Source organism: Anser cygnoides, chromosome 19 (genome assembly GCF_040182565.1).
Source record: "Anser cygnoides isolate HZ-2024a breed goose chromosome 19, Taihu_goose_T2T_genome, whole genome shotgun sequence".
NCBI lineage: Eukaryota > Metazoa > Chordata > Aves > Anseriformes > Anatidae > Anser > Anser cygnoides.
Window position 1 is genome coordinate 736,333 of NC_089891.1, and position 24,218 is coordinate 760,550.

Consider the following 24,218-nt stretch of genomic DNA (forward strand, 5'->3'; position numbering starts at 1 on the left):
TTTGTATGAGTTTCTCGGGTGGCGTTTATTTATAACAAATGAGGTGATGTTCAGAAAATGCAACACATTTGCAGATATTTCCAGATAGATTCTTGTATTGCAGCAAGATCAAAGCTGAATTAATAATTTAGAAGTCAAAGGTATTATAGAGGAAATAGGTGATCATTCCTAAGTGAAAACTACGAACTGGGGAAGGTCAGAGGGATGCTGTAGAGCTCCACGTGCTGTCGGTCTAATCCTACCAGCAGCAGCAACTGCATCATGCAGCAAGACCTCAAGGCAGAGCGTAGCTAGGCGTGCTGTGGTGTGTCACTGGGACGGCAGGCCTTGCAGAGCCTCAGCCGGGTGCAGGTGGGTGTTTGGTGGTCACCGGCTTTCCTGCGTGTTCCAGGCTGCAGGTGTTTGTATTTCTTTTGAGTGGATCCCCAGTTCTGAGCTTTTTGGATTTATCAAGCTGTTTTTAGATGAATGTCACCATCCTTGTAATATTTCAAGCTGAAATTGTTGTAAGGACTTTAACTTTTTTTTTTTCTCTTTCTGTTGTCTTAGATAGGTGTTTTTAGTAACTCCCTTTGTGCGAGGTAGAGTAACTACAGAGTGCAGTGGTGCTTGTGCTCAGACCTCGTGCTCTGCAGTGTTTGCTGCTTTTCCCAAAAGGCCTGCAGTATGTTTGGGAATCTGACACCCGCCTTAGGGTGCAGGCAGAAGAAAGGTCTTGGAGGAATTCAGGTATCGGGTCCATTGCTGAAGGCTGGTGCTGCTGGTGATGGGAGGTGGCAGTATCCAACCTGCAGATAGCATGGAGTGGTTCGGGCCTCCACCAGGAAGCGAGAAGCCTGAGGGGTTTGGGGTCAGGATCCTGGGAAGCTGCGGGTGGAGATTAAAGTGGGGCTGCTTAGTACAGAGGAGCATAGGTTTCCTGCAGCCAGATGGGGCAGGAGGGGACCTTTTGCGGCCCGGTGGGAGGGCTGGGAAGGGACATCTCACTTTGTAATCTTTGATCCTGCTGGTGCTTGTGCAGGTCATCTCAACTTTAATAAGAAACACATAGCTGGTGGCTAGAGTGGTGATCAGCAGCCTTCCCCGTGTTTCTGTTTCTCTTTATGTATGTTGTTCCTCATGGTTTCTCAGTTGACTGGAGACCAAGGCTTTCGCCCACCTGGTCACTGCTCTGACAGGCTGAGCTGTACTCCCTGCGCAGAGACCCCCTTGGCAGAAGCAGCACACAGCAGCTCTCTGCCATCCTCGCTGAAGCCTGATCGTGCCTCCTTGCTGTTAGGCTGAGGAGGGTCAGCAGACCAGTCAGTCCTCGTGTAGTTGGGGTATCATGTAAAACACATCCAGTGCTTCCCCTTCCCCTTTTCCGGTGTCATCCATCCTGAATCTGGTAGGCATGCCCAAGCTGTGCCAAGTAAGTCGAGCTCCCTTTGCCACCTAACTGAAGTTGAGCTCAGTGTGAAATCTGTTTAAATGAGTGATTGTGCATGGAGGGAGCTCAGGGCCTGGGTGTGGAGGTGGCCCATGGCTGTTGGTAGTCCTGGCTTGATGCTGACGCTCCAGTTGCAACAGAAGGTCCATGGGACACCTCTGATGGGAGACTGGCTTGGAATGGGATGGGGGAAGGCCATGGGGTGAGAACTGACTCCATTTCTCCATTTCTGTGTCCCTAACACAAACTATGATTTGCTAACGTCATTGTAAAATATGTTTTCAGTTTCTTAAAATGTGTTTGTTTTTTCTGTTTATTTCCAAATGCTCTTACAAAATGGTATTTTGTTGCTCACAAAAAGTTTACTTTCTGTTCGTTGTCTCGCAGGTAAACGCAAAGCGCTGAAGTTAAATTTTGCAAATCCACCTTTCAAGTCCACAGCAAGATTTACTCTAAACACTTCTGGAGTTCCTTTCCAAAATCCACACATGTGAGTATAAAGCCAAAGGCATAAGTAGTGGAACAGCTTTGAAATTATTTAGCCAACAAACAGTGTTATTTTAAATGCAGTTTGAATACTTGAGTTATTTCTAGGTTGTTCAAATCAGTTAGTTTGAATCACTGTAGAAGGAGGTTGTGGGTTTTTTGCCTTTTTTTTTTTTCCAGAATTAAAAAAGGTAAAATTTGGGATCTTTCTGTTTTACACTGGAGCTACTGTCTTCCAGAATTAATTAGCTTCAGATAAATTGTAGCCAATAATGCAAGACCTGTTCACTGTCATTTTCCTGTCTCCTTATATACTGCTTATTACTTTTCATTAGAGAGAAATTTGTGTTATTTGTGAAAGACATAACTATGCTATATTCTTTAGCACTAAAATGAACAAAAACTTGAGGAACGTCATTCTATTAACGTGGAGATTCAAGGGAGTTGTACAGTGATTAGCCCTCACTGAATTTTCTAGTCCACTAGCTTCAGTATACTATCTAAAGTTTGAATGCAAGTGTGGCAGAGCTGTTCCTGACACCAGTAAATAATACTAATACATTGCCACAGAAAGTATTAGCTTTGTATCCTCAGATCCACCAATCTAGATTGATGGGTGACGCACCCACAGCCTGTTCGTGTGGCAGAATTCAGCTAGTGTGCAAAGATGTCCCAAAGTTTTCCTCTTCAAGTTCCCTACCAGGTCTTGAGAGTTTTGTCAGTGGCAAGTAACAGAAACTGCACTTGAAACTTCCCTTGCTGCCTGGAGTCTTCAGGGTGTCCTTGGTTATAGTGTGCTTCTGCTTTGCTGTGCATGTTGCTGCCTCTTTCCTTCAGCTTGATGCCTTCTGCTTCCTGAGGATATATTCCCTGTGGTCTGTTCCTATTTCTGGTAGCTTCTTTTATGCTGGAGGTTTTTAAGCAAGCTTTTTCTGAGTTAGAAACATGTTTCTGATGAGCTATCACTGGTATTTACAACATTAAAAAAAAAAAAAAAAAAAGAGTACTAGCAAAGATTCCTCTTACCACACAAGCAACCTTTCCAGGAAGTCCTCCTCTCTCTTCCACTCATTTCTTAAAAAAATAGTGTTCTTTCTGGTTGTAGAACTAGCATTTATATATGCACTTTTTGTGTGCCTTCCTCAATATCATCAAACCCTTGTTAACATTTTTCTGTAGAACCCCATCTTGGACCCTTTCCTCTCTCAAAACTCCCCATGTACATTAAATAAGGAACTTCATCTCAGCTATTGAGTTTATACTATAAGCCATCTATAGAGCTTTGACTTTCCTGTGTTTATCTCCATGGATCTCTGTCTTGGATTCCCTTGAAGTCACAGTGGTTCCAGTCTAGCACGGAAGAGCTTTCACAGTTAATTGGTGACGTCTTAAGTATCATGTTTGTGCAACAGACTGTCAACATTGTCCATTGAGAAGGCACTACTCAGTCTTCATGGGAGCTGCAGTCCTTGGCAGGGCTGGGATCCTGGGCTGGTTAACAGTGTAACTAGTTCTAAGGATATGGAAATGTTTTGGGTTGGATATGATAATTAAAGTGCCAAAAATGATGGTGATGTGTCTGCACTAAAGCTTTCTTGGGAGGCTACAAGCTGTAGTAGTGGTTTCCATTTGAAAGAGATGAATGATGTTGGTTGGATTGCCTTCTCTGTGATGAAGCTGAATAAGCTTGGATACAGCTAATTGATCCTCTCAGCCTTTATGTGGTATATAGTGGATGTCGTTCTCAAAGGCAACATTCACATCTTCTGGTTGCACGCTTCTCCCAGTGACACAAACGTTTCTCTTGCAGTTGGTGCATTGCGGTGATGTATCTGTGTCTCCTGTCTGCATCTCCAGAGAGAATGGAATGGTTTTCCTTCGTTGTCTAGAAAGGTTTTTAGACTTCAGTTTTGAATTGGATATTCTATCCCAGCTGGCCAAGCTGCATTCTCCATTCAAGATGTGTTTCTGTTCACCGAGTTATTTCTCTCCCAGCCTGATGGAACTCAGTGGCCTTGGGCTCGCTGGTGCCAAGTCCTGAGATGAATGCTGTCTTGATGCTGCTGTGGATTACCCTGTGTAGACCCTGTTGGTCCAGATAGGTGGATCTGAAGATACAGAGAGGTCAATTTCTTGCATGAAATTTGAGTTTCTCTGACTTGGATCCACCAATCGGGAGGCTGTCCTGTGGCTCCTGTCTCAAGGAGGGCCGAGGTTTCTGCCTCTGCATTTCCTTTCTGAGCTCTGACAGTGAACTGTGGTGAGCAAGAGGAGGCAGCCAGCAGTGACCTGCAGATGCACTGAGATGTAAATTGCTATTAGCTATTACCTATTGCCGTATTATTGCTAATTATTATTATTGCCTATTAGCTGTATTTTGCTTGATTAACAGGTTTTGTACAGGGAACTGATCAGGCTGGATTGGTGGATATACAGGTAGGAGTGTGGCTTCCTACTACGCAAGCAGAGAGCAAAGTAGGCAGGTGGGGTTCTTCATACCCATGTGGTGTGTTAGGGGGAAGGAAACCTTCTTGTAAGCTGCATCTCCCAAGCAAAGAAACCACTGCTGCCAAGGGAATGCATGTTGTGCCAGGGTATAGATTGTAGCTGGGCTCCTCATTAGTGCCCGGGGCTTTGTACTCTGGTGAAACGTGTATGGCCATTGCTTATCCCATAAAGGTGCAAATTCAACCTTCTTTTTAGGGCTTGCTTCTTGATTTGAAAGGTCTCAGGAGTGTTGAGGAAAAACAAAGGGGGGGCAGTGTGGAGGAAATAATTTTGGGAATCACACTAACCAGGGATAGAGGTTCCTGCTCTTGTAAGCAGGGGTGATGTGATGTGCACACGCTGTTTTGAAGGGAGCTGAAGCCTGGTGCTTGGCTGGGTTTCCACGGGAAGGTTTCCTTGGTGAGCTGTGCGTGATCTCAGCTTCTTCTCACTTGGTGTTGTTGGCACATTATCTGGAGGAACAATTTCAGAGGCCCTGAAATCCCAATTGCAAGATGTGATGTTGTTAATCACTGACTGATGCTTCCCGTGTCTTTACATCCCAAGGCGCAGAGCACCCATGACAACCCAGTGAGTGCCCACCTGCTAGGAGGATGCTCCTAGAGCTTCACTGCTCTCAGGAGTAGGGGCTTTTTGCAAATGTACAGTTTGTGCCCTGGAATACTGTTTGCAGGAAGAGAGATCCTAGATGATGTAATCTGAAAGGAGAAACTTGGGACATGGGTTCCCAAATTTTCTTTCTGATGCCACCTTGTTGTTTCTTTCCCACCTGCAGCATTGTTGAGCCATGTCTTGCAGTTTGGTTCTCAGGTTGGGGCTGCACCCCGTGCCCCAGGACACACCGTAAGGCAGCGTGCTGTCGTGGGCCTGCAGGGAGTGAAGGAGCTGGGTGCCAGGGCTGGACTTGGAGCAGCACTGAGGAAGGCCAGACTGTGTGGGGAAAGGTGGGAAGGCTGTATGTATATAGAGTGGGTGCAGCCGGTGGGAGGTTGGGACCTCAGAGCTTTGCTTTGGCTGGTGTCTCTGTGATGGCCTTGGAGCTGAAAGATGCTGGGGACTTTCCTTCTCCATCCTTGCACATCCCATGGCACCTCAAGCCCCTACCCAGGATACCTCCTGTCTTCTTCCTTCCCACTATGTCCACTGCCAGGTGTGCTGGGGTGTCTTGAAGGACATCTTTGTCACAGATGACCAGGATACCAAGCAAGGATGCGGCCAACGGAGCACAGGCTACAGCTGCTCAAATTGGAGTCAGTGGCAAAATTGCCCACATCTCAAGTGGTGCTTGGGTTTTTCCCTAAATGTTTTCTGAATTAGTATTTGTGTTGAAATCAAGAGGCTTTGAAGTGACCTTTAAATAGGAGACTGACTCAGGGGGGCTTTGGATGAGGTTAGAAATTGGAGGTGCATTTCTAGTTGCTGGAAGTGGGGGCTGTGGCTCCCTGAAATCTCCCTTCCTGGTGATGCCAAGGGCTGTGGTGCCTTGTTGCAGTTGAAAGGTCCTGTGAATGGCTTTCTTGCACAGGTCTGGCGGGGCAGGTGAGCAGAGCCTTAGGATGAAATGTTCACAGCAGGACCAAGGCCAGAGGGTTTGGAAGGAAGATGAACTCTAGTTCTGTGACTGATGGAGCGTGAAGCTATAGAGAATGTGCATGCTGTGTAGTCCAGCTGTGACTGCTAGCACCAAATTTACTTCCTAAGTACAGAGAGTGGTGTTTTTTTCTTGTTGTGGTATGCTGCCCAGCCTGTCTGTAGAGTATCTAGCGCAGTGATATACATACTTTTGCACGAGCTATATGCAGTAAAGGAAGAATAGAGCCTAAATTGCAGAGCTTCGTTTGAAAAATAAAGCCTTTTAGAATTATTAGTGTAAAAATAAAACCTGTATTTTTGCACATTACTTTTACCATGGTTATGCCTGTTCAGCATGATTCTTCAGTTAAACCGTCTTTGGAGGGTAAAATTCTTACTTGAAGGGTTGTAAATACTTTACTGACAGCTGAAGCCCCAGGCCAAGGAGGTGTATGCAGTGGGTCCCTTCTGGCTGCAGTCAGGAGGGCTGTGTGTGATTGCTGTGCCGTGCAGGCTGGGTAGCTGCCGCTTGAGACCCCAGTTCTCCTTAGTTCAGCCTGTGTTTCTGACTTACACCAGACTAACAATCACTGGCTTTGTTTGGCCCAAAGCAGACAGACAGAGGCCAGAGGGCACAAGCTGTCATTAGGGTGAGCACTTCAACTTCCAACCCACTGTTTCCCAATTGCTACTTTCAGCAGACTGAAAAACATCTCACCTTTTACCTCATCTGCTCTGTGTCCAAACAGGATTTAGGTCACAAGCAAAATGAGCTTAAATAATTATCTAGATGTAAGTTCTGTGGAGCTACTTGTGACTGGTGGCCTTTGCTGAAAGGAGTTGCGCGGGGCAGTGTGATGTGGCTGGAGAGCTGTGTGCAGGTGGTTTGCTGGCAGCTGGCCCTCGCTGATGGCCATTGAACCGAGTTGTTCAGTTGGCTGTAGGTGAACTTACCAGCTTTCTGGAAAGTGTTGCATTCTTCTGGTGCACTCAGTCTGGACTTCAGACTACAGATTTTAGACGCACCTGCTAGTAAATGAGCATCTAAAAAAGAATTTGTTTGACATCTGGTTTTGCTTGTTGAGCGTCCTGTCTGCTGGCTGGGAAGTTTGCTGACTTTCAAAGGTGTCAGCTCTTCAGAATTTCAACACAGAGCATTGCAATCTCATCTGGAAAGGTGACAAGATGAAACGATCTCTTCTAATGCTCACAAGCCCAGCTTCTGAACCATCTGTTGGCCTGTTGGACTCAACAGCCTGACTTGGCTATGGTATCACATGTGGGTGTCTTTATGGGTACATCGTGACTTAAACTTCCAGAGGTGCCCTGTGGACCTTCTTCCCCTTATGACTCCTGGGCAAGTCACATGTCCTTTCCAGATTGATGCCCCAAGAGCGTGTTGGCAGATGTTTGATTAAGACTTTCGAGGTTGGACTCTTCAAAAGCAAATTGAGGTCCAGTTGCATTTCAGACTCTGCTGCTTCCTTTGTTTCCATATAGTTTAAGGACTGTCATTATTCCTGGCAAGAATTTTTCTGGCTGTCCCGAAGTCTCTCTCAAGTGTCTCCTTCTCTTTTAATCTTCTCTTACACTTTCCAAACCTTTCTGGCATGTGGTTTCAGGATCTGTAGGTGTGTAGTCTACAGTTGGCTGAGTTCCTTAGGAAATGAGCTCTGAGAATTTCTACCGTTTGTCTGAAAAATATTAAAAAACAAAGTGGAACATCCTATATTGGATGTTCCCGATTTCTTGTGTGAAATTCCTTGGAAATAGTTATTTGCTCTGCACCTCTAACAGTTATTTCATGTCTTTATTACTACTAATTTCTGATACCCTTCTGCTGCATGATACCTTCCCATTGCAGGGTAGGACTCCTTAGACACAGGTTTCAGTATAAAAGATACAAGTTTAGAATTTGATTTTTCTTTTTCTTTTTTTTTCTCCTGTGACTGTTTTGCAGTGTTTCCTGGAAGTTGTAGTATTTGAATATAATCACTGGGAAACTAGCTTGTATTTTCAAGTAACCACAAGTGAGATGGAAACCTTCAAGGACCCAGCAAATTCTTTCAAATGTTAGTCTGAGTCCACAAACAAACAGGTTTTCTCTTTTAATACAGACCTCACTGTAGTTTGAGTGCTAGAGCAATGGCTTTTACACATCATCTTTTTCTCAGGAGCTTTTTGTGGCAAACTGATTAATTTTGTTTATATTTAACACTCCTGTTTCTTACAAAGTTTACAAATTTGTTTGGCCTAGATGGGAGAGGTGACAAGGTTTTGTAGAACATCCCTGTTTGGTATCAGACTTCGAGTAGATCACCTCTTCAGGAAAGGTGCAGCCAAAGTTAGTGTGAGGTTTTGATTGTGCATACATTCTACCTTAAGGTCTCTTTTTTTCTCACCTTCTAAGTTTTGTTATTTCTCTAATGTGCTAATCCTGCAGAGGAGCTTTTTGGTGTTTGATGTTTATTAAATTAATTTTTTTAGCAACTTCAATATCCCATAGTTATCAGTGCCCTGGTAGGACTGTTTTCCTCTTTCTGCAAGGGTTTTGTATCTCAGCCCTCTGCTTCTGACTTTGGGCCTTTGATGTCTGGCACCAAAATTTGGAGCTTGTTTATCTCCATTATGCTAATTCACATTGACTTTCAAAATTGCTGAGCATCTGTAGCTTCCTGACATGTTTTTGGGACCTGGGCTCCTCAGAACATCTGGAAACCTAATCACCTACGTTTAGGTAGTCAAATCAAATACAACCTTATCTGGCTCCTGTTACCATAGCATCTGAGCGCTTCACACATGTTCACTGATCTTGCTTCGCAAACCTAAATTGTTGCACAAAATCCAGTGTTCCCCATTTTGTAGACAGGAAGCTGGAGCCTGATGTGATTTGGGAGAGGTAAAGGCTACAAGAAGCTTGTGCCGGGGTAGGGAGTTCAGCAAGGATCACCTGATAACGTGTGATTCAGAGTGTAAGTATATATTACCTGTCTCGCTACCGGCATGGTTAGAAGCTGCTGTCCTGGCTCTTGCGTGCAGATAGCAGTAGCCAGAGCTACTCCATTTGAGAGCAGGATTTCAACTTTGCAGCTTTGCTCTCCGCATGCCATACGTTGTAAAACTGATGCCGTTTCTGGTGTCCGTGTGGACGTCTGTCTCTTCTGCGGTGCGGAAGAGTGATTGAGAAGTTAGGAGGCTGTAAGAAGATGGTGACAGTGGCAGTCACTTTCCAGAGCACCAAGACGTGGCCACTGCTGCCCACATGTGCCCAGCACAGATATCTGACACGCTGCCTCCTTCAGCCTGTTTTCATCTGCAGCATGGATGAGGGAAGGTGGGAAGAGGGACAGAGCCTGAGCTGCCATCTTCTGCTGCCTGTGAAGGTGTTGTTGATATCCTCTGCAGTTTTCCTGCTCCAGGGACACCTAGGTGGTATCTAAGGAGATTCTGTGAAGACCAGCAATTTCAATTTGATTATCATATATTTTTTCTGAGTTGAATGGTATTTCTTACATTTGCTGTGCGGAAGAAGGTAAAGTGTTGTGATTTGATGGAAGTTGAAAGCTGTCAGGTAGAAAGCAGTGAGGTAGAAACGCTCCTATTCAAACAGAACTCAACTTTATTTGCCATCAAACCTGCATTTAGTGTGGCTGAATGTTGCTCTATATAGAGGCTGTACAGAAGAGCAAAGCTGAGTGATGTCTCCCAAGGATATAAATACCCAGTAGACTTTCTTTCTAGTGCCTGCCTTTCAATGAGATGTACAGCCTACCCTTTATTTAGTAACACAGCTCCCTGGGTGACCTGTGAGTGGCCAGATCCCTTCCTGACATTCCTTAGGAATCGTCATCCTCTGCTCCATCTGCTTATGGCAAAAGCCAGGTGCTTGCAACATGCTCAGGACCGAACTCCAGCTCTAGAGGTATCCATTACTCTCTGGAGCCCAGAGAAGAGCTAGGATATGACCATGTTTCTTGTTTAGTCAGCTTGGTTTATAAAACCTGAGTATATGGTGAATGCTCTAGTAGTTAGTTTGCGTGGTCAAATGAGGAAGATATTTTGAGAAATGTCTGTTGTCCTGACCATTGGAGAGTTAGCAATTTTCCCCCTAATATTTATGCCCTTGGAAGTACAGTATCTTTACTACATTTGACATGAGGGACAATGCCGCTATTCAAAAGCAGTTCAAGGTTTCAGAAGTACTGAGTGTTTGGTGTGGTTTAAGGATTTTGGTTTTATTTACCTCTGCTGTTTGTATCCCAGTCGTTCAAAGAATGTGCTAGGTCTGGCTGGGGCAGCAGCTGTAGCATTGGTGTCAGTAGACCTCTGGGACTCCCGAGTTACAGCACTCTTCACATGTCAGGAGGAATGCATCTGGTCCTGCCATGCCTGAATAATTCACAAAAAGATGTAACAACTACAGTGCTTATTTAAGCAAAGTGAAAGTAGGACAAATAGTTTCAGAACTGGTATCGGCTCTTCTGTTCCCTTCTTACTACTGTGACAGTAGAAGCATTTTTTCTCCTTTTCCTTTCTTTATTTCTAGGATCTGCACTCCCTAGAAGCAGTGCACGTGTTTATATGCAAACAGGTTGTAAAAGTGTGGTGTGTGAAGACTTAAAAAGCATTCAGCATCCCCACGCACCCTAAACTTTTCTGTAAGGTTATACAGAACATGGGAGCTTCTGGTTAAAAATCTCCTATGGCACCTGTGTGTTGCGTGCCCTGTGCCCCAGGGCGTACCTGGGATCTGTTGAGATGTGCACCTTGCTGCCATACTGCGTAAGGTCAGAGGCATCTCCATATCTGAATTCACCAGTTTGTAAGGCATGCTCTGAAAACATTTAAGACGGTACCAATTTCAGTTAAAATTTAGCCAGGGATCAGGAGATGCTGTTACTCATCTTATATAACAGCTCAGAGGCTGGAGTACCTTCTTGACATTTATCTTTTAGTTTTTCTTCTTGACCCATGAATCAGGTTTCTCAGTTGTGGATCAGTCCAAGTTGAATAGGGGCAAAGAGTTGTCCCATTCTGTGTGTCTCACAGATGGGTCTCCTGGATGTGGACCAAGTCCCGAGGCTGAAGAGAGCCTAGATTCCTATGTTCTTGGACAGATACAGTAACTGTGAGCTTAACATGAGAAATTTGCTGCTGTTTGGAGAGAAAATGTGATAGAGCAGTCTGGGCTCCTGTGCACAGTTGATACCTTGATGCAGAGGAAATAATTTCAAATGATGTATTGTAACTCCATATGTGCAATCCATTGAGGCTTTGACAGAAGCTCAGGTGAGAGAGAACCTCAGATGCACCCTGCTTTGCACTGTTTCCTGTGGATTGGCTCACACGCCCCAGCATTCAGCCTGACGATTCCTCTGAATCCCAGCTCTGCAGGTCTGTGTCTCCTGCCTCAGTGTACAGAAGCACACAGGTGTCCATCTCAGTGCTGTGATGCCGTTCCTGAAGCACACTGCTACTCATCCAGTGTTGCACTGCTGCACATCAGTGTCTAGTTACCTTTCTTTCATGCATGTAAAATGCGTGAACACATATATGTATCTCCCCCTATTTTGTGTCGACCCTTGTTTGGATAAATACTTTATTCCAGTAATCGTTTACAAGTAGCAAAATTGGTCATTGCTTACACACTGATATGAGTTTAATGCCTGTGTATGAGTAGTCTCCACTGTATCATACTGATGGTGTGTCTACTCTAAGTGATTGTCACTGTTGGATTCAATACAAGTTTATCCATCACAGGCATTTTTTTGCTGGTTTGTGTGACAGAGACCAATGTCAGACAGGATTTTATATACAAACTGTCAGTATTCATGTTTGTGATTTAAGTTGGACTTGAAACCTATGTTTCCAGATGTGGACCTTGCAAAGCACATCCCTGCAAGAAACCCCAAATAAACAGCTAATGTTGCAAGCTGTAGAAAGAAACTTTGTTCTATGCCATTCTACGTACCAAGGATCACACTACATTTCAGCAGAGCAAGATCTGTGTACCTCATTTCTTTGGACATTACTCACCACTTTGTAGTAAACTGTCTTGCAGTTTTCCCTGGCTACTGAGAAGTGAGCTAAGTACTCTGATCTGTGGATTCAAACTGAAGGAATCAGTCATCCCTGTTGTCTTACCTGAACATTAAGAAATGGAGAATGAAGAGAGGAGAGTGCAGATTTAGAGACTGCTTTGACCTCGCAAATCATCATCAACAACATCTATTTTGATCATCTGTATATATGAGTGACTTTCAGTACATACTGTGGAGGCCATCTAGAATGAATGAAGAGGATGCTCCCAAGGAAATCAGCTGCATAGAACTCACGTAGCGGCCTTTGCTGGAATTGAGTGGATGGGGTGGAGGGGGCCGTTGGCCTGCAGGGCTGAACTGGTTTTGCCATTCTACTTGTTTGAGGAGCTGACTTCTGAAGAGGACTAACTGAGCTCATGACATATCCCAGTGAAAGCTACAGACATCTTTTTTTGAGGTTCAGATGGATGTTCTTGCCTCTGAGTGGGAGGGCTTCTCAGTTTTGGGAAACTTCTGAAAGCCTTCCTACCGTGGACTATGGTGACCACAAACCATGGGCTCTTTTAGAGCCTGTCTTAATTCTCTCCTTTGTGGAATATGTTTGGAGTAAATCTGGATGGCAGTTGCTCCTTTGTACCCCATGTAACTGATGACTTTGCAGACACAAGTGTACATCAGCTGAAAGCAATTGTTTTAAATACAACTTGCTCAAGCAGTGTGAAGGTGGTTGTCCTCTCTGAGGAGTGCGGGCGGGTGGGGGTGTTCTCTTTAATCCACTTGGATTTACTTTGTCTCTCTGATATGCTAGGTGGATATTACATACCACTGAGAGATGGGGAGGGTGATTCTGTGGGGCCATTGGCCAAACTCAAGGCGAGCATCCTTAGAAAGCTTACAGAAATTAGCCTCTTAGCTCCTGAGAGTCAGTGGAGAAAACTGAGCCCCGCACATCCATTTCTGGGGAGGACAGAATTTAAAATGCCACGTTACTATCAGATTGTGGAGCATAGGACCTCTGACGGACATTTGCTCTCACTGGCCTGTAGGAGTCTTACCTCTTAAATGAGGGGCACTTTGAAAAATGCAGATCACATTTGCTCCATTTAGTCTTACCAAGAGCTCTCTTTTGGTCACTGAACTTGTCAGATGCATCTCACTGAAAAAGAAATCTTTGTCTTGCAGTTAGGTGATTCTTTGCCTCCTGTCTGTCCTTGTCTGCCACAGAAGAAAAAATACTGCCAGGTACATTTTTCTGGAGTTGCACTGAATTTCAGGTTAAGGCATGCTTTTCTGCCCAAATTTTTCTATCCCAAATAGAAAATAAATCCTGAAGCAGAAATTGTAGAGCTTTTAGCTTTCCTGGACTAGGGTTCGAATTTTATAATGTGTGGAAGTTTAATTTAGTAAAACTGCTTGCTTAGAGTATTTAAAACAAAAAGTTTTCACATGGTTGAATTAACAAAGTGCTCGTTATCTAGCGCTGTCAACTGTTTCCAACAAGGAGCTGGACAAAATCATAAGTACAATTTGCTGACCATTTGTAGATAGCTGCATTGGTCATTTGTATGAGAACTTGAATGCTTGTTCTCCTCCACTAAGTGCTTGTCAGGAGCCTGTCTTCTCTAACCATACTGAGATACCGGGTCCTTGTGTCGGGCAGCGAGATACCGGCAACTGGAGAGGCTCAGAGATACAGAACCCGATTTTTGTTCTTAGACAATGTCATAATACAGAGTGGTAATTAACCTTGGGTTTATTGTCAGCTATGCACCTCTTAAAAAGAAAGGATGTCGTTGTTCAAGCCATGCAAATTTGTTCATTAAGCGATGTGATAAGATGAATGACAAGCCCATCTGGGAGTGACCACCAGTCCTAGATTGGTGGATCCGGGATGGAATATAGATTTTTAAAAAGATAATTTTTTTTAGTAAGTTCTGCTTTAGAGACCACAAGAAAAACAGTGCAGTGTTGGCCCATGTGCCTTAGTGACAGACCGTTGCCTCAATATGTAGATATCTGGTTAGTAAATTAAATGCAATGATTCATGTTTTTGATTACAGTAATATTACATTTGGAAATAGAAATTGACATTGCTGTAAGAAAACAGGTTGCTTACAATTTAATGTGTTAAAATACTGTTTGAATCATCAGATACCTACACCGTCTCATTGTTCCCAGTGAGAGGAGATTTAGGGGAAAACTAGAAGAAAAATATATAGCTAACTGATTTTGTATGCTAACCACTCCGTAGGTAGCATGACTAGTTGAGTATTGTGTTATATGTTGTTGTGTCATGTGATAACAGCACCATGTTTTCCTGTCATTTTCACAACTTTTCCTGGCTGAAGTGATATACAAGCAACACTGGGTAGTAATCACATTGTCCCGTTCAGTTTCAAAAGGAGAGAAGCGGACCTCATCCAGAAACTTTCCAGCAGGCTACAGTAAGCTTAACTGTCTGTTAGCCATTGTCAAATATTTTTCATACCTGCAAAAATGGCATCTATTAAAGTAATGGGAATTGTCTCAGAAATAGTGTCATTCCATGAATAATACTTGTGTAATGCTAATTAATGATATTGCATCTCAGTATCATTTTACAAACTACTTAAGAAATATATTCAGATTCCTTTGATTCTTACTGATGTGCTTGTGTCTCTGTTTCCTGTTCTTTCATGGATAGCTGAGCATGGCTCAGGAAATGTAATGTTTCAGAAAAAGAGTTAGCATTCTCAGAAGGATTGTTTAAATTAATTAGCTCAGTTTTTTCAGTGTTATTCTGAAATTCTTGAATCCAGTATAAGCTTTGAATACCCAGCCGCATTGCATTCAGCAAATGTGCGGCAGTCTGGCTCATGTCCAAGTCAGAATGAGTTTGAGATTAATGTACTCGGTTAAATTCAGTACAGGTTTCACCATGATGAATTGAGAGGTTTCCTCTGTGTCAAGGGCAAGGTTAATCAAAACCTGTTGTAACTCAGTAGTTTACCAGGGGAGCTTAATACAAAATACTGACATTTTAAAAGTCTCAACCAAACCCCATTTAAGATAGTGAGAATCATAGCAAGTTTGAATGTGTGCTGGACTCAAGGACTGTGAAAGACGCTGTGGACTCTTCCATGCTTTTGTTAATATTGTTTTTTTTCTGTTGTTGTTGTTTTTGTTTTTTTTTTGTTTTTTTTTTTAAAGTTCTGGAGGAGCAGAGAAAGCCAGAGCAACATTAGGGGCAACTTGTTCATGATGAAAGTGAGCAAACGTGCTTTTGGTTTTAAACTGAGTAGGTATGAGATGCAGTACTTAATCATTTACTTCCTTTGATAAGTTTTCTGCATCTCTTCTTTATGTGTAAGAATCTGTTCTTAAATGTAACTGATGAGCTGAGCTTCAGGACAGTTTACATGGGTCAGGCCAGAACCAGTTTAGTTCTGCCCCACTTGAAAGGACCTCCATTGCCTGTCAGCTTTTCTAAGCTAAGCATTTCTTCTGGAGATTTCTCCATGATATTTAAAATAGGGTTGCTATTTTATAAGCATTAGTTTGCAGGGGCTGAAAACTGTTTTATGAATAACGCAGACAGACAGAAGGTACACAGTCTCTCTGGGCTATCTGAAAGACTTGGTAGAAATGTGTTAGCCAAAGGCATAAGCCTCATTTTCACTCTGAAGCTATGAACAATGCATTGTATTATTAAAACTCTGCAGTTTGCATGGAGACTTTAGCTGATTGACCATGTTGACCACAAAACAATTGCTGAAATCTCATCGTGTCAAGCAGCTTTTTACCAAACTTATGGAGAATTAGAATATATTCTAATTAACCGTAGTGTAAATAGGAGCTTTAATGAGGTACTCCCTTCAAAAGATCTGGCCTTATGTAGACTTATGAAACACAGTTGGACTGTCTAGATCTCTTTGACTCTGCAGATTTGTTTTATTCATATCAACTCTAATGTTGAATCCCTCAACTTTTCGAGCTTCTTTGCTCTGAATCCTGCAGAACTCTTAACTAGATAAAACAAAGAACTAGTAAAGGAGATAGTTACCCATAGCATCTTTCTGGCCTTGCTTTGTGTCTGATAATGTTCAGTTTTGCCTAAAAAATCAACCAACTTTTCTCTGCTTCTCCCCAAAGTCCTTCTTTTTAATGCCAAAGAAATGCTTGTTTTAAAAAATTTTGGCATCCCTGCAATGAGGTGCTAATAGCAGGGCTTGGGGAACTAACAGCCTGTCCGAGAGCTTCCAAATGTTTTCATGGTTCTTCCCAGGAGGTTTCTTGGGCCTCTCGCTGGGGCAGACCTTCCCGCGTGGATCCAGCTCACCAAGCTTGCAATGAACAAACCCATGTCCCGAGTGCGTGTGACACTGTCCTTGGCCCAGCTGCGGTGCCTGGCGCCAGCAGTCTGCGTGCCTCCTGCCAAGCTGGACCCACAAACGGTTTTATTTCTGACAAAGGGCAACTGTTTGGAAGAGTTGTTGTCTTGCTTGGTGTTCCTAATCCCTGGAATAACTGCTGTGACAAGCATAGTAACCATCTGCAGTAAGACCAATACTTTGGTGCCTTTCAAGTGCAGTAATCAAAATGACCTCCAGAGCCTAGGATCACTCTTTATTTTTTACTTTTAAAACTTCTCGGAGGCAAGACAAAGAATTAGAAGCTCAAGTCCTGGACAAGTCAACAGCACCTCTGGTCCTCTAGGTGTTCTTGAAAATCCTACTTGTAACTCTTTGAGGATTATGTGAATCTAGTCATCTTGTCAAGATTTTTAATGTATGGTTTAAAAAATAAAGCTGCACAAGTCCATTTTAGGCATTCTGATCGTTGGGAGTATTTATGTCCAGTTTTGCCCAACATTCCTAGCCTTAGAAAGATTCAGATTGCACAGTTTAAAAAATGAAATGCTAGAAGGAGACCTATGTCTGCCCAGTGCTGTGCAAACTAATGAGCGCTAAAGGCAGTGACTGAAACTGACTGCAACCTGATCTGTTGCAGAAACAGGAACTGGCCATTAATTACTTTTCACCTTCACTAGACACTATTCTATATGGTTACCTCTCTGATATTTAAAGCAAGCTCAGGATTTAGGCAGGTGCTTTTTATTACTCTGGGAGCTTGTCTGCCTTGTGGATTTATCTATGTATGTATCTACAGTAGTGCAAATCCAGTGACAGATGTACTGCATTGGTGACTTATTTATTCTTTATTCTGTTTTACATCAGACAATTCCTCTTTTATGTCAGTGCAGAGTCTGTGTACTAGATTTGCATTTTTGAGCTGCTTTCCTGGCATGGAAATAAACAAATAAATAAACTTATATTTATATATATGTGTGTGTGTATATATATATATATACACACACACACAACTATTTTGGGGGGATTTACACTGAAAATTTCCTGATATAAACAACCATCATCTTCTAATGCTAGAAGTAATCATTACATTCCAGTTATTGACTCTTAAGTTAGGCCATGCTGCTTAAAGGAAAACTGCATTGTTTACATCTGACAAACTACCTAAATGAGAAAAATCTATATTAAAATGTCTGATGCCTGTCAAGCTTGTCATTTGGTTATTTGATCATTTCCCTGGGTATTTGGAGGGGGGAAAAAAAAGGCAGGAAGTCTGATTGCATACAAAGCAGATGGCATCATAAATACATAATGGAAATTAAGCCAAGCTAAAATGTATGAGATTTTTTGAGTGGACTGTGCTAATACATCTCATTTTAAACCCCTGGGTTCCTGGGAGCTACGTTGCTTTGCACCAGAATACAGCTGCAGAGGGCACTCAATGAAACCTGAGGGGGGGGCAGTATTTCCTAGCTCCCATCTTCTTCCCTGCTGCCTGAAACAACCATCCCACAGCTGCGGAAACAATGGCATAGATCTGCTTTCACACTACAGCTGGGGAGAAACAGGCTTCTTGTGTAACAAAAATATAATGAATTCAAATTTGATTTCTCTTCTGATATAGAGTAAGAAAAGCAAAGTTTTCTGGGCAGTAAAACAGACAAAGGGAAGATTGGAGACAGGTTTATTTGCTTTCTTTGAATAAACCATGTCAACATCTAAAGTTTTTTTAACTTTATGAAAACTTAGATAGGAAATATTGTTTCAAAATGATCTGGAAAGGGTTTGCTCAGAAAATCCAATCTCACATTTCACCCTCCTGGAAGCACCTCTTTGCCTTTCTTTTTCCCTGCCATTTAGAGCAGGATTTAGCTCTTGTTGAATGGTCTTGCTTCTTCCTGCACTCCAGTTGGCAGGAGGTAGGCAGGAAATGCAATGCTCGTTGGCCGGTCCCTCCTCAGCATGTTGCTCGTCACCTACATTCTTCCATCAAAACCCGAACTATTTTTATGGTACTGACAAAGTGGTATGGTTGAGCAGTTAGATGGTGACTGATTCATGCAGCTTCCAGTGTAAGCTGCCTGCAAGACAGCTGGCAAGTCTGGAGGTCATGTTTCTTTCTTTTTCCTTCTTTTCCTTTCCTTTCTTTTCTTTTTTCCTTTCTTTTTTTTGTTACTTTACTGCCTGATTTTCATTCCTTGCTCTTCAGTAAATAGATTTCATGGAAAACCCTACTAAATGCACTATTGTAATTTGAGGAATCAAATGCACAGAAATTCAAAGAATGTAAATAGTGCTAATGAAGGGGTGCCACCTCTACGGGCTGTTGTGTTCGTCACATCCGTGCTGTGCTGTAGCACTATCAGTAGGTTCCTCAGATTTGTTCTTAAGGGCAATGAAGCTGGAGGGATGTTTTAGAGAATAGCAGATTGAAAATCTCAAGCTACGCACTTTAGAGATGGGTAATGAGCAGGGAAGGACTGCTTAAAATTGGTGAGAGGATCTATTCGGTAACAATGTTCCTTGAATAGGTCAAAGGTTCAGGAAGTGCAGCTGCTCAAAGCCCGAAAAGTGCTAAACCAAAGTATCCCAGGGAAGCCAGAGTGCAGCAGATGAAGCCCTTTGAACCTTAGTTGCTCCAGTAAATTAACCTTTGGACCTGACCTCGTTGCCCTCACAAAACCCAGGTTCCAAATAAAACGTGGTGGAGGTTGGGTCCACCATCATATCCAACTGGGCAGTGTTTGCAGCTGCTGATTGACAAATGCTCTGTTGTGTTTACCAGTTTGGAATCAGCTGTGGCGTGTTTATTCCTCTGGCTGATAAACTTGATAAGCGTGATGTGTTTGGTCAAATACCTCATGTATGTTCTGCTCGTATGATTGGACCCTGGACAAACATGTGGTCGCTTGATCAAATGCTCAGGTGAAGTGATCAGAGTCCAAGGGATGAGTTTGACAGAATCTCCCTTGTTCACAAGGCGGTCAAAAATACCTTATGGCTTTAATATCTGTGTGGGATTGGTGTGCCCTGCAGGGGGAACTGTCTTTAATACTGTTAATGCTATGTTAAAGTAGGAAGTTCAGGCTTTTGGCATACTTCATGACCGAAGATGTGTGATTCATCTAATTAATTAATAAAAATGAAATTTTGCATGGCATTTTAGCGTGAAAAGTGTTGAAAATACTTGTGCATTTCCTACTAATTCAGTAATGCGTTGCTGCATTTGAATGAGTAATTGGAGGCATCTTAAAACAACTGTTGAACTCTTCTATCTTACAAATTTTGGGCATTGTTCTGTTTTTCTTACATGGACAAATCCTGGTGGCTTCAGTAGAAACAATTTTTGCTAGAGAACAGTAATCTAGGCATTTGGTAAAGATGCACTTGAACAGGCACTTTTTGTTTTTGTATGTCACAAACAGCTTGTATTGTTTTTTATAAGTTTAAATTATTGGCTCTTTATTTGGTTTTGTTTGTTTGTTTTGTTTTTTCAAATAAATTAAATGACTACCTAAAATGTTTTTAAAATTAATTGCAGTTTTCCATTAAGAGCAAGCTCTCTTTCTAAAGTTCCCTTGATACAAACATAAGATCTTGTCCATGTTGAAAAGAAGCCTGATTAAAAGCGAGGCAGTTGCTGCAGAGCGTAATGGTGTAGGGCAACAAAAGCTTTGGGAAGATGGGGCTGGGGAGTGCTCTTCAGACTCTTGGTTCTGCATGTTATCAGATCCTGCTTTAAGCTTAATGTATTTTGTGCAAAGCAGAAAGAACTGTGTTAATGACTGATTAGAATGACTCTAATATATGAGACACACTGAATTTCATGCCACAGCTGGAGAAACTTAGCATTAATTGAAGCTGTGGGCAACAATATGTCATTTTTGATTTAAGATTTTCCCTCACCCCTGCATCCCCCACCCCAACCAAAATCCCTCATGGAGTCAGATTGTTGCTGTAGCTTTTGTGAATCCCTCTCTTCTAATGTTTAATCAAGTGCTGAAAAGAGAAATTTACAGACTATTTAAAATGTGGAAAAATTGCTTCCCAATATTTTTGACAGAGAGAGACTGAGAACACACAGCATTGAATCATCAGGAAAATTGAAGATTTCCCCTGAACAGCATTGGGATTTTACAGCAGAGGACTTGAAAGACCTTGGAGAAATTGGACGAGGCGCTTATGGTTCTGTCAACAAAATGGTCCACAAACCAAGTGGGCAAATTATGGCAGTTAAAGTAGGTGATGCCCATACTTACGTTTGTACTTCAGTCCATTAGGGATGAAATGTGATGGAGAATTAATGTTCTTCCATCTAGCACCCATCTACTGCTCTTTTCTATTTATTTCCAATATAAAGGCTGCTTTTTGCTGAAAATGCATTGTATAATGGGCATATTGTCAAGTGATTTGTGAAGCTCTCATAATTGCTTGTGCCCTTTTAAAGATGCCTATCAGGAACTTACTGTTTTGAGGGGATCACGTGTCTCTGGAGACTGATAATGGGGTATGGGTCTTTCACCTCTGGGTCACTGGTTCAGATACAGACTAGGTTGGTAGTAGGCACAAGCTGACATCCCAGCAGCTTTTCGGTGTCTTTTGTGAAATAAGGTAGTGACTTTAAATTTGCTTTTTTGTAAGCATGTGCCCATGATGTAATAATTAACAGCCTCACCCCTCACCAAGAGGGGCTGAAATGGGAACCTTCTAGGGAGTGTTTTGCTCTTGCTGTTATGTGATGGAGTATATTTGCTTTGTTCTTACCATGCTGGATCTACTGTGGAGATGGGAAGTGTACTGTTTTTCAGGACTATCCATTTTCTACCTTATGCTACCCAAAAACTCACCATGAAAGCATGAACATTATGCAACTTCATTTCCTAGCTGGGCAATATGGAGTAATCTTTGTCTTGCTGTAGCAGTGCTTCTCACTGGGTATTTTTGAGGAGCTGCTTGTCCATTGAGCTGGGTTTGGTGGGACAGCATCCATTTTCTTTCTTTCACGTCCTTTACTTTGCTTGCTGCTAGGTGGTAGCTCATGACATCAATCTTTTAAGTCTGGTGATGATATCAACTGTAAGTGCTCCCATGAAAGAGTAGAAGAGAGCTTTGAGCTATGTAGAAGTTGGTGTCACTCTCTTTTTCATCTCTCTCTGTCATCTTTGGAATATTCTCTGATCTGATCTGGAAACGTTCACTCCTGCTGGTCTCACGTGGCAGGTAGACATGTCGCAGTCCTAGCTCTAGCTACTATGGTTATAACTCATACTTGTCGGAAGCGTGCAGGGTATTGGATACTTTGATATTCTCCAGTAAATGTTGACTTCCTCATAGTGGTGGGATCATTGGCCAGGTCTCACAGCTTTTTGGATCACAGTGCAGTGATGTTTCAGGGGTTTTTTTTGTGGTTTTTTTTTTTTTTAATCCCTAAAAGTTTCCAATGGAGCTAGAGGTTGCCTGTCACTAAAGATCTGTTTCTCCTAGTTGCCTTTGGTGGAGCTTCTAGATGGAGTTTGTAGATGATGGGTTGAAAACCACGGATGTGGTGAAATGATGCCTGGGCACCTGTAGCCTCAAGCCCAGAGTATGAGACCTGGGCAACAGGTTTTGCTGCTGTAATCATGATGGCTTTGGGTTATAAAAAACTACCTATAGCTGAATGGGGTTGTTTTCAAAATCTCTGCAGTGGGTATAGTTGTGTTGAGAAGAACGCTTTGTTGGGCTAGCTAACATCACTGAGAAGGAGATGTGTCTGCTGGCACAGATATTCTCTTGTCCCAGATTGTGTTTGCAAAGGGACTTTGAGGATGGTAGAAAAGTAGCCTCAGTGTGGAGGGTCTGCAGTGCAGGTACAGCTCCCACCTGCGAGGTGGGAAGCTGCAGTGCTGTGTTCTTGAAGCACACAGCTGGAGATGACGTTGGACAACCTGTTGAGTGAAGAGAGGTGGGCTGAACCCTAGTGGGGTGCTGGGCTTGGGGGCTCACTTCTAAACAAATAAAACCTCATACTTCTACATTGTCTGAATGCTGAAATGTCAGGGTTGTGGGCTGGGATGATGCCACCTTCTTTTCTCTGAACACACCCCTTGGGTGGGCACAGCTATGCCTGCGGCACCTTTTCCTCCCTGGAGAGAGAAGGAGGGCTGGAGGGTCTGGGCAGCTGTATCTACTTCTAAAATGTTAGTAACAAGGGGGCTAGTGGGGATTAAACACAAAACTGAGCAAAGGAAAGCCCGTGGGTGGAACAGTGTGTGAGGTCTCTAGGGCAGAAACAGCTATTCCAAAGCTTGGATGGTGCAGTTGTAATGAGATTTTCAGGACAGCTGATTCTGAAGTAGTTACTAGTTCATCCCAAAGAGCTCATGTACTCCAAGCCTTTTCTTTCTCGGATGGCTGTTGCTTTTGGGGCAATCTTGGTTGTGCATTAACCTGCTCTGTCTTAATCTGCCTTATGGGCCATCTGTGTTTGGGGCTGTTCATCTTCTGCTCTGTTTCCCTCAAGCCTGTGGTGTCCTGATGGCTTATGGAGCTGTTGTCATCTGAAGACCCAGCTCCTCACCTGCGTTCATATAAACCAGCTGCTTCCTATGGTGTTTCTTTACCCTACAGGCAAACACTTGTTTTATTCTCTTTCAGCTCAAAATACTTCTGTAAGAGAAAAAGGTTTAGAAATTACCTAGGTTTTTCCAGGAATATCGAGGTTGTTTGAGAAAAAAAAACATGTCAGTCTAGTGATTTGAGGTCCTAGCTGTGATCTAAAGGACACCTGCTTGCAACTTGGTGGTGTGGCACTGTGCTGTGTGCATGGCATCAAGGACACTGAATTTCAAAGCCAGTGTCTCTGGGTATTTGGTGGTGCTGCTGTGCCTCTGCTGTGCCTCTCCTGTGCATCCCCAAGAGCTGATTACAGTAACAGCAGTGCAGCAGGCAGATCATCCTTGGAAGGGCATTCAGCAAGAGGAAATAGGTTTTCGGAGGCTGCAAGCCAAAAGCTTTTGGCTGTTCTGTACTGATGAGTGAAGCACAGAGATGGCTCCAGAAGCTGCTAGTTAGATGCAGAGAAAATTGCTGCGTGGGCCTCCTCCAGCTGCTGCTTCATTCTCCTCCATCACTACCCACGGCAGATTTCTGGAGCAATCAGGTATCTTCCCACCCCACTTCTTCCTGGAGGGCCAAGTCCTGTTTGCACTTACCATCTTCAGACTGTGGCTTGTCAGCCCCTTCTCCTGCACACAGTTTCAAATCCTGCTTGTTGGACAAGCGTGCTGCACTTATATAGTAAAGAGCAGATGAAGATTCATTCCTTTCCTCCATGCTGGAGTTTTCAGCTCCTGCTGTGCCCAGGCAGCCTGACAGCTTTGGGCACTCATCCTGCTCAACTTTCAGGCTTGAGCAAATGCGGCTGCTGTAGCAAACCCTCAAATCCTGTTTCCAGCTCCTTCCTCTGTCTTCTTCTAGCTTATCATGCCAATTCCATGGTGCTTTGCAGTCTTTGGTTCCTTGAAGTGTGGTTTAGTTTAGCCTTCTGCTTTCACTCTGCTTGGTGTCCTTTGTTTTCCCTGAGCTGTCCAAGCAAAGCCCTTTTGCTGCCCCTCCTGTCTATGCTTCTTACCGTTTCAGGAAAGCCACTCAGTCTCTACTCCTGCATGTGCTGAAATACCACCAGAATAACTTGAGATCTGCAGATGGAGGCACAATTTTGTTTCATTTTCCTCTTCTATGCAGTTTGGCTTGATCAGTCAACGTATAGATCTTGGCAGATGTAATCCTGGCACCTCTAATGAGGGTGTCTAGTTGCTGCCAGGCCCCTGGGTGAGTCAGAAAGCTTTCATC

The 24,218-nt window shown here is 43.1% G+C and overlaps 1 protein-coding gene across 6 annotated transcripts in view; it reads left to right on the forward strand.

Moving 5' to 3' along the window:
- Window positions 1-24,218, forward strand: part of MAP2K4 (mitogen-activated protein kinase kinase 4) — a 96,896-nt gene that overhangs the window by 31,084 nt on the left and 41,594 nt on the right. For 2 of the 6 annotated variants that reach the window (XM_066980188.1, XM_066980189.1), the window contains 3 exons: window positions 1,817-1,919; window positions 14,385-14,480; window positions 20,449-20,623. In XM_066980188.1, the coding sequence (XP_066836289.1) occupies window positions 1,817-1,919; window positions 14,385-14,480; window positions 20,449-20,623 (374 nt within the window). The remainder of the gene's footprint in view (window positions 1-1,816; window positions 1,920-14,384; window positions 14,481-20,448; window positions 20,624-24,218) is intronic. The other 4 variants (XM_066980190.1, XM_066980191.1, XM_066980192.1 and 1 more) reach the window with 2 other exon arrangements.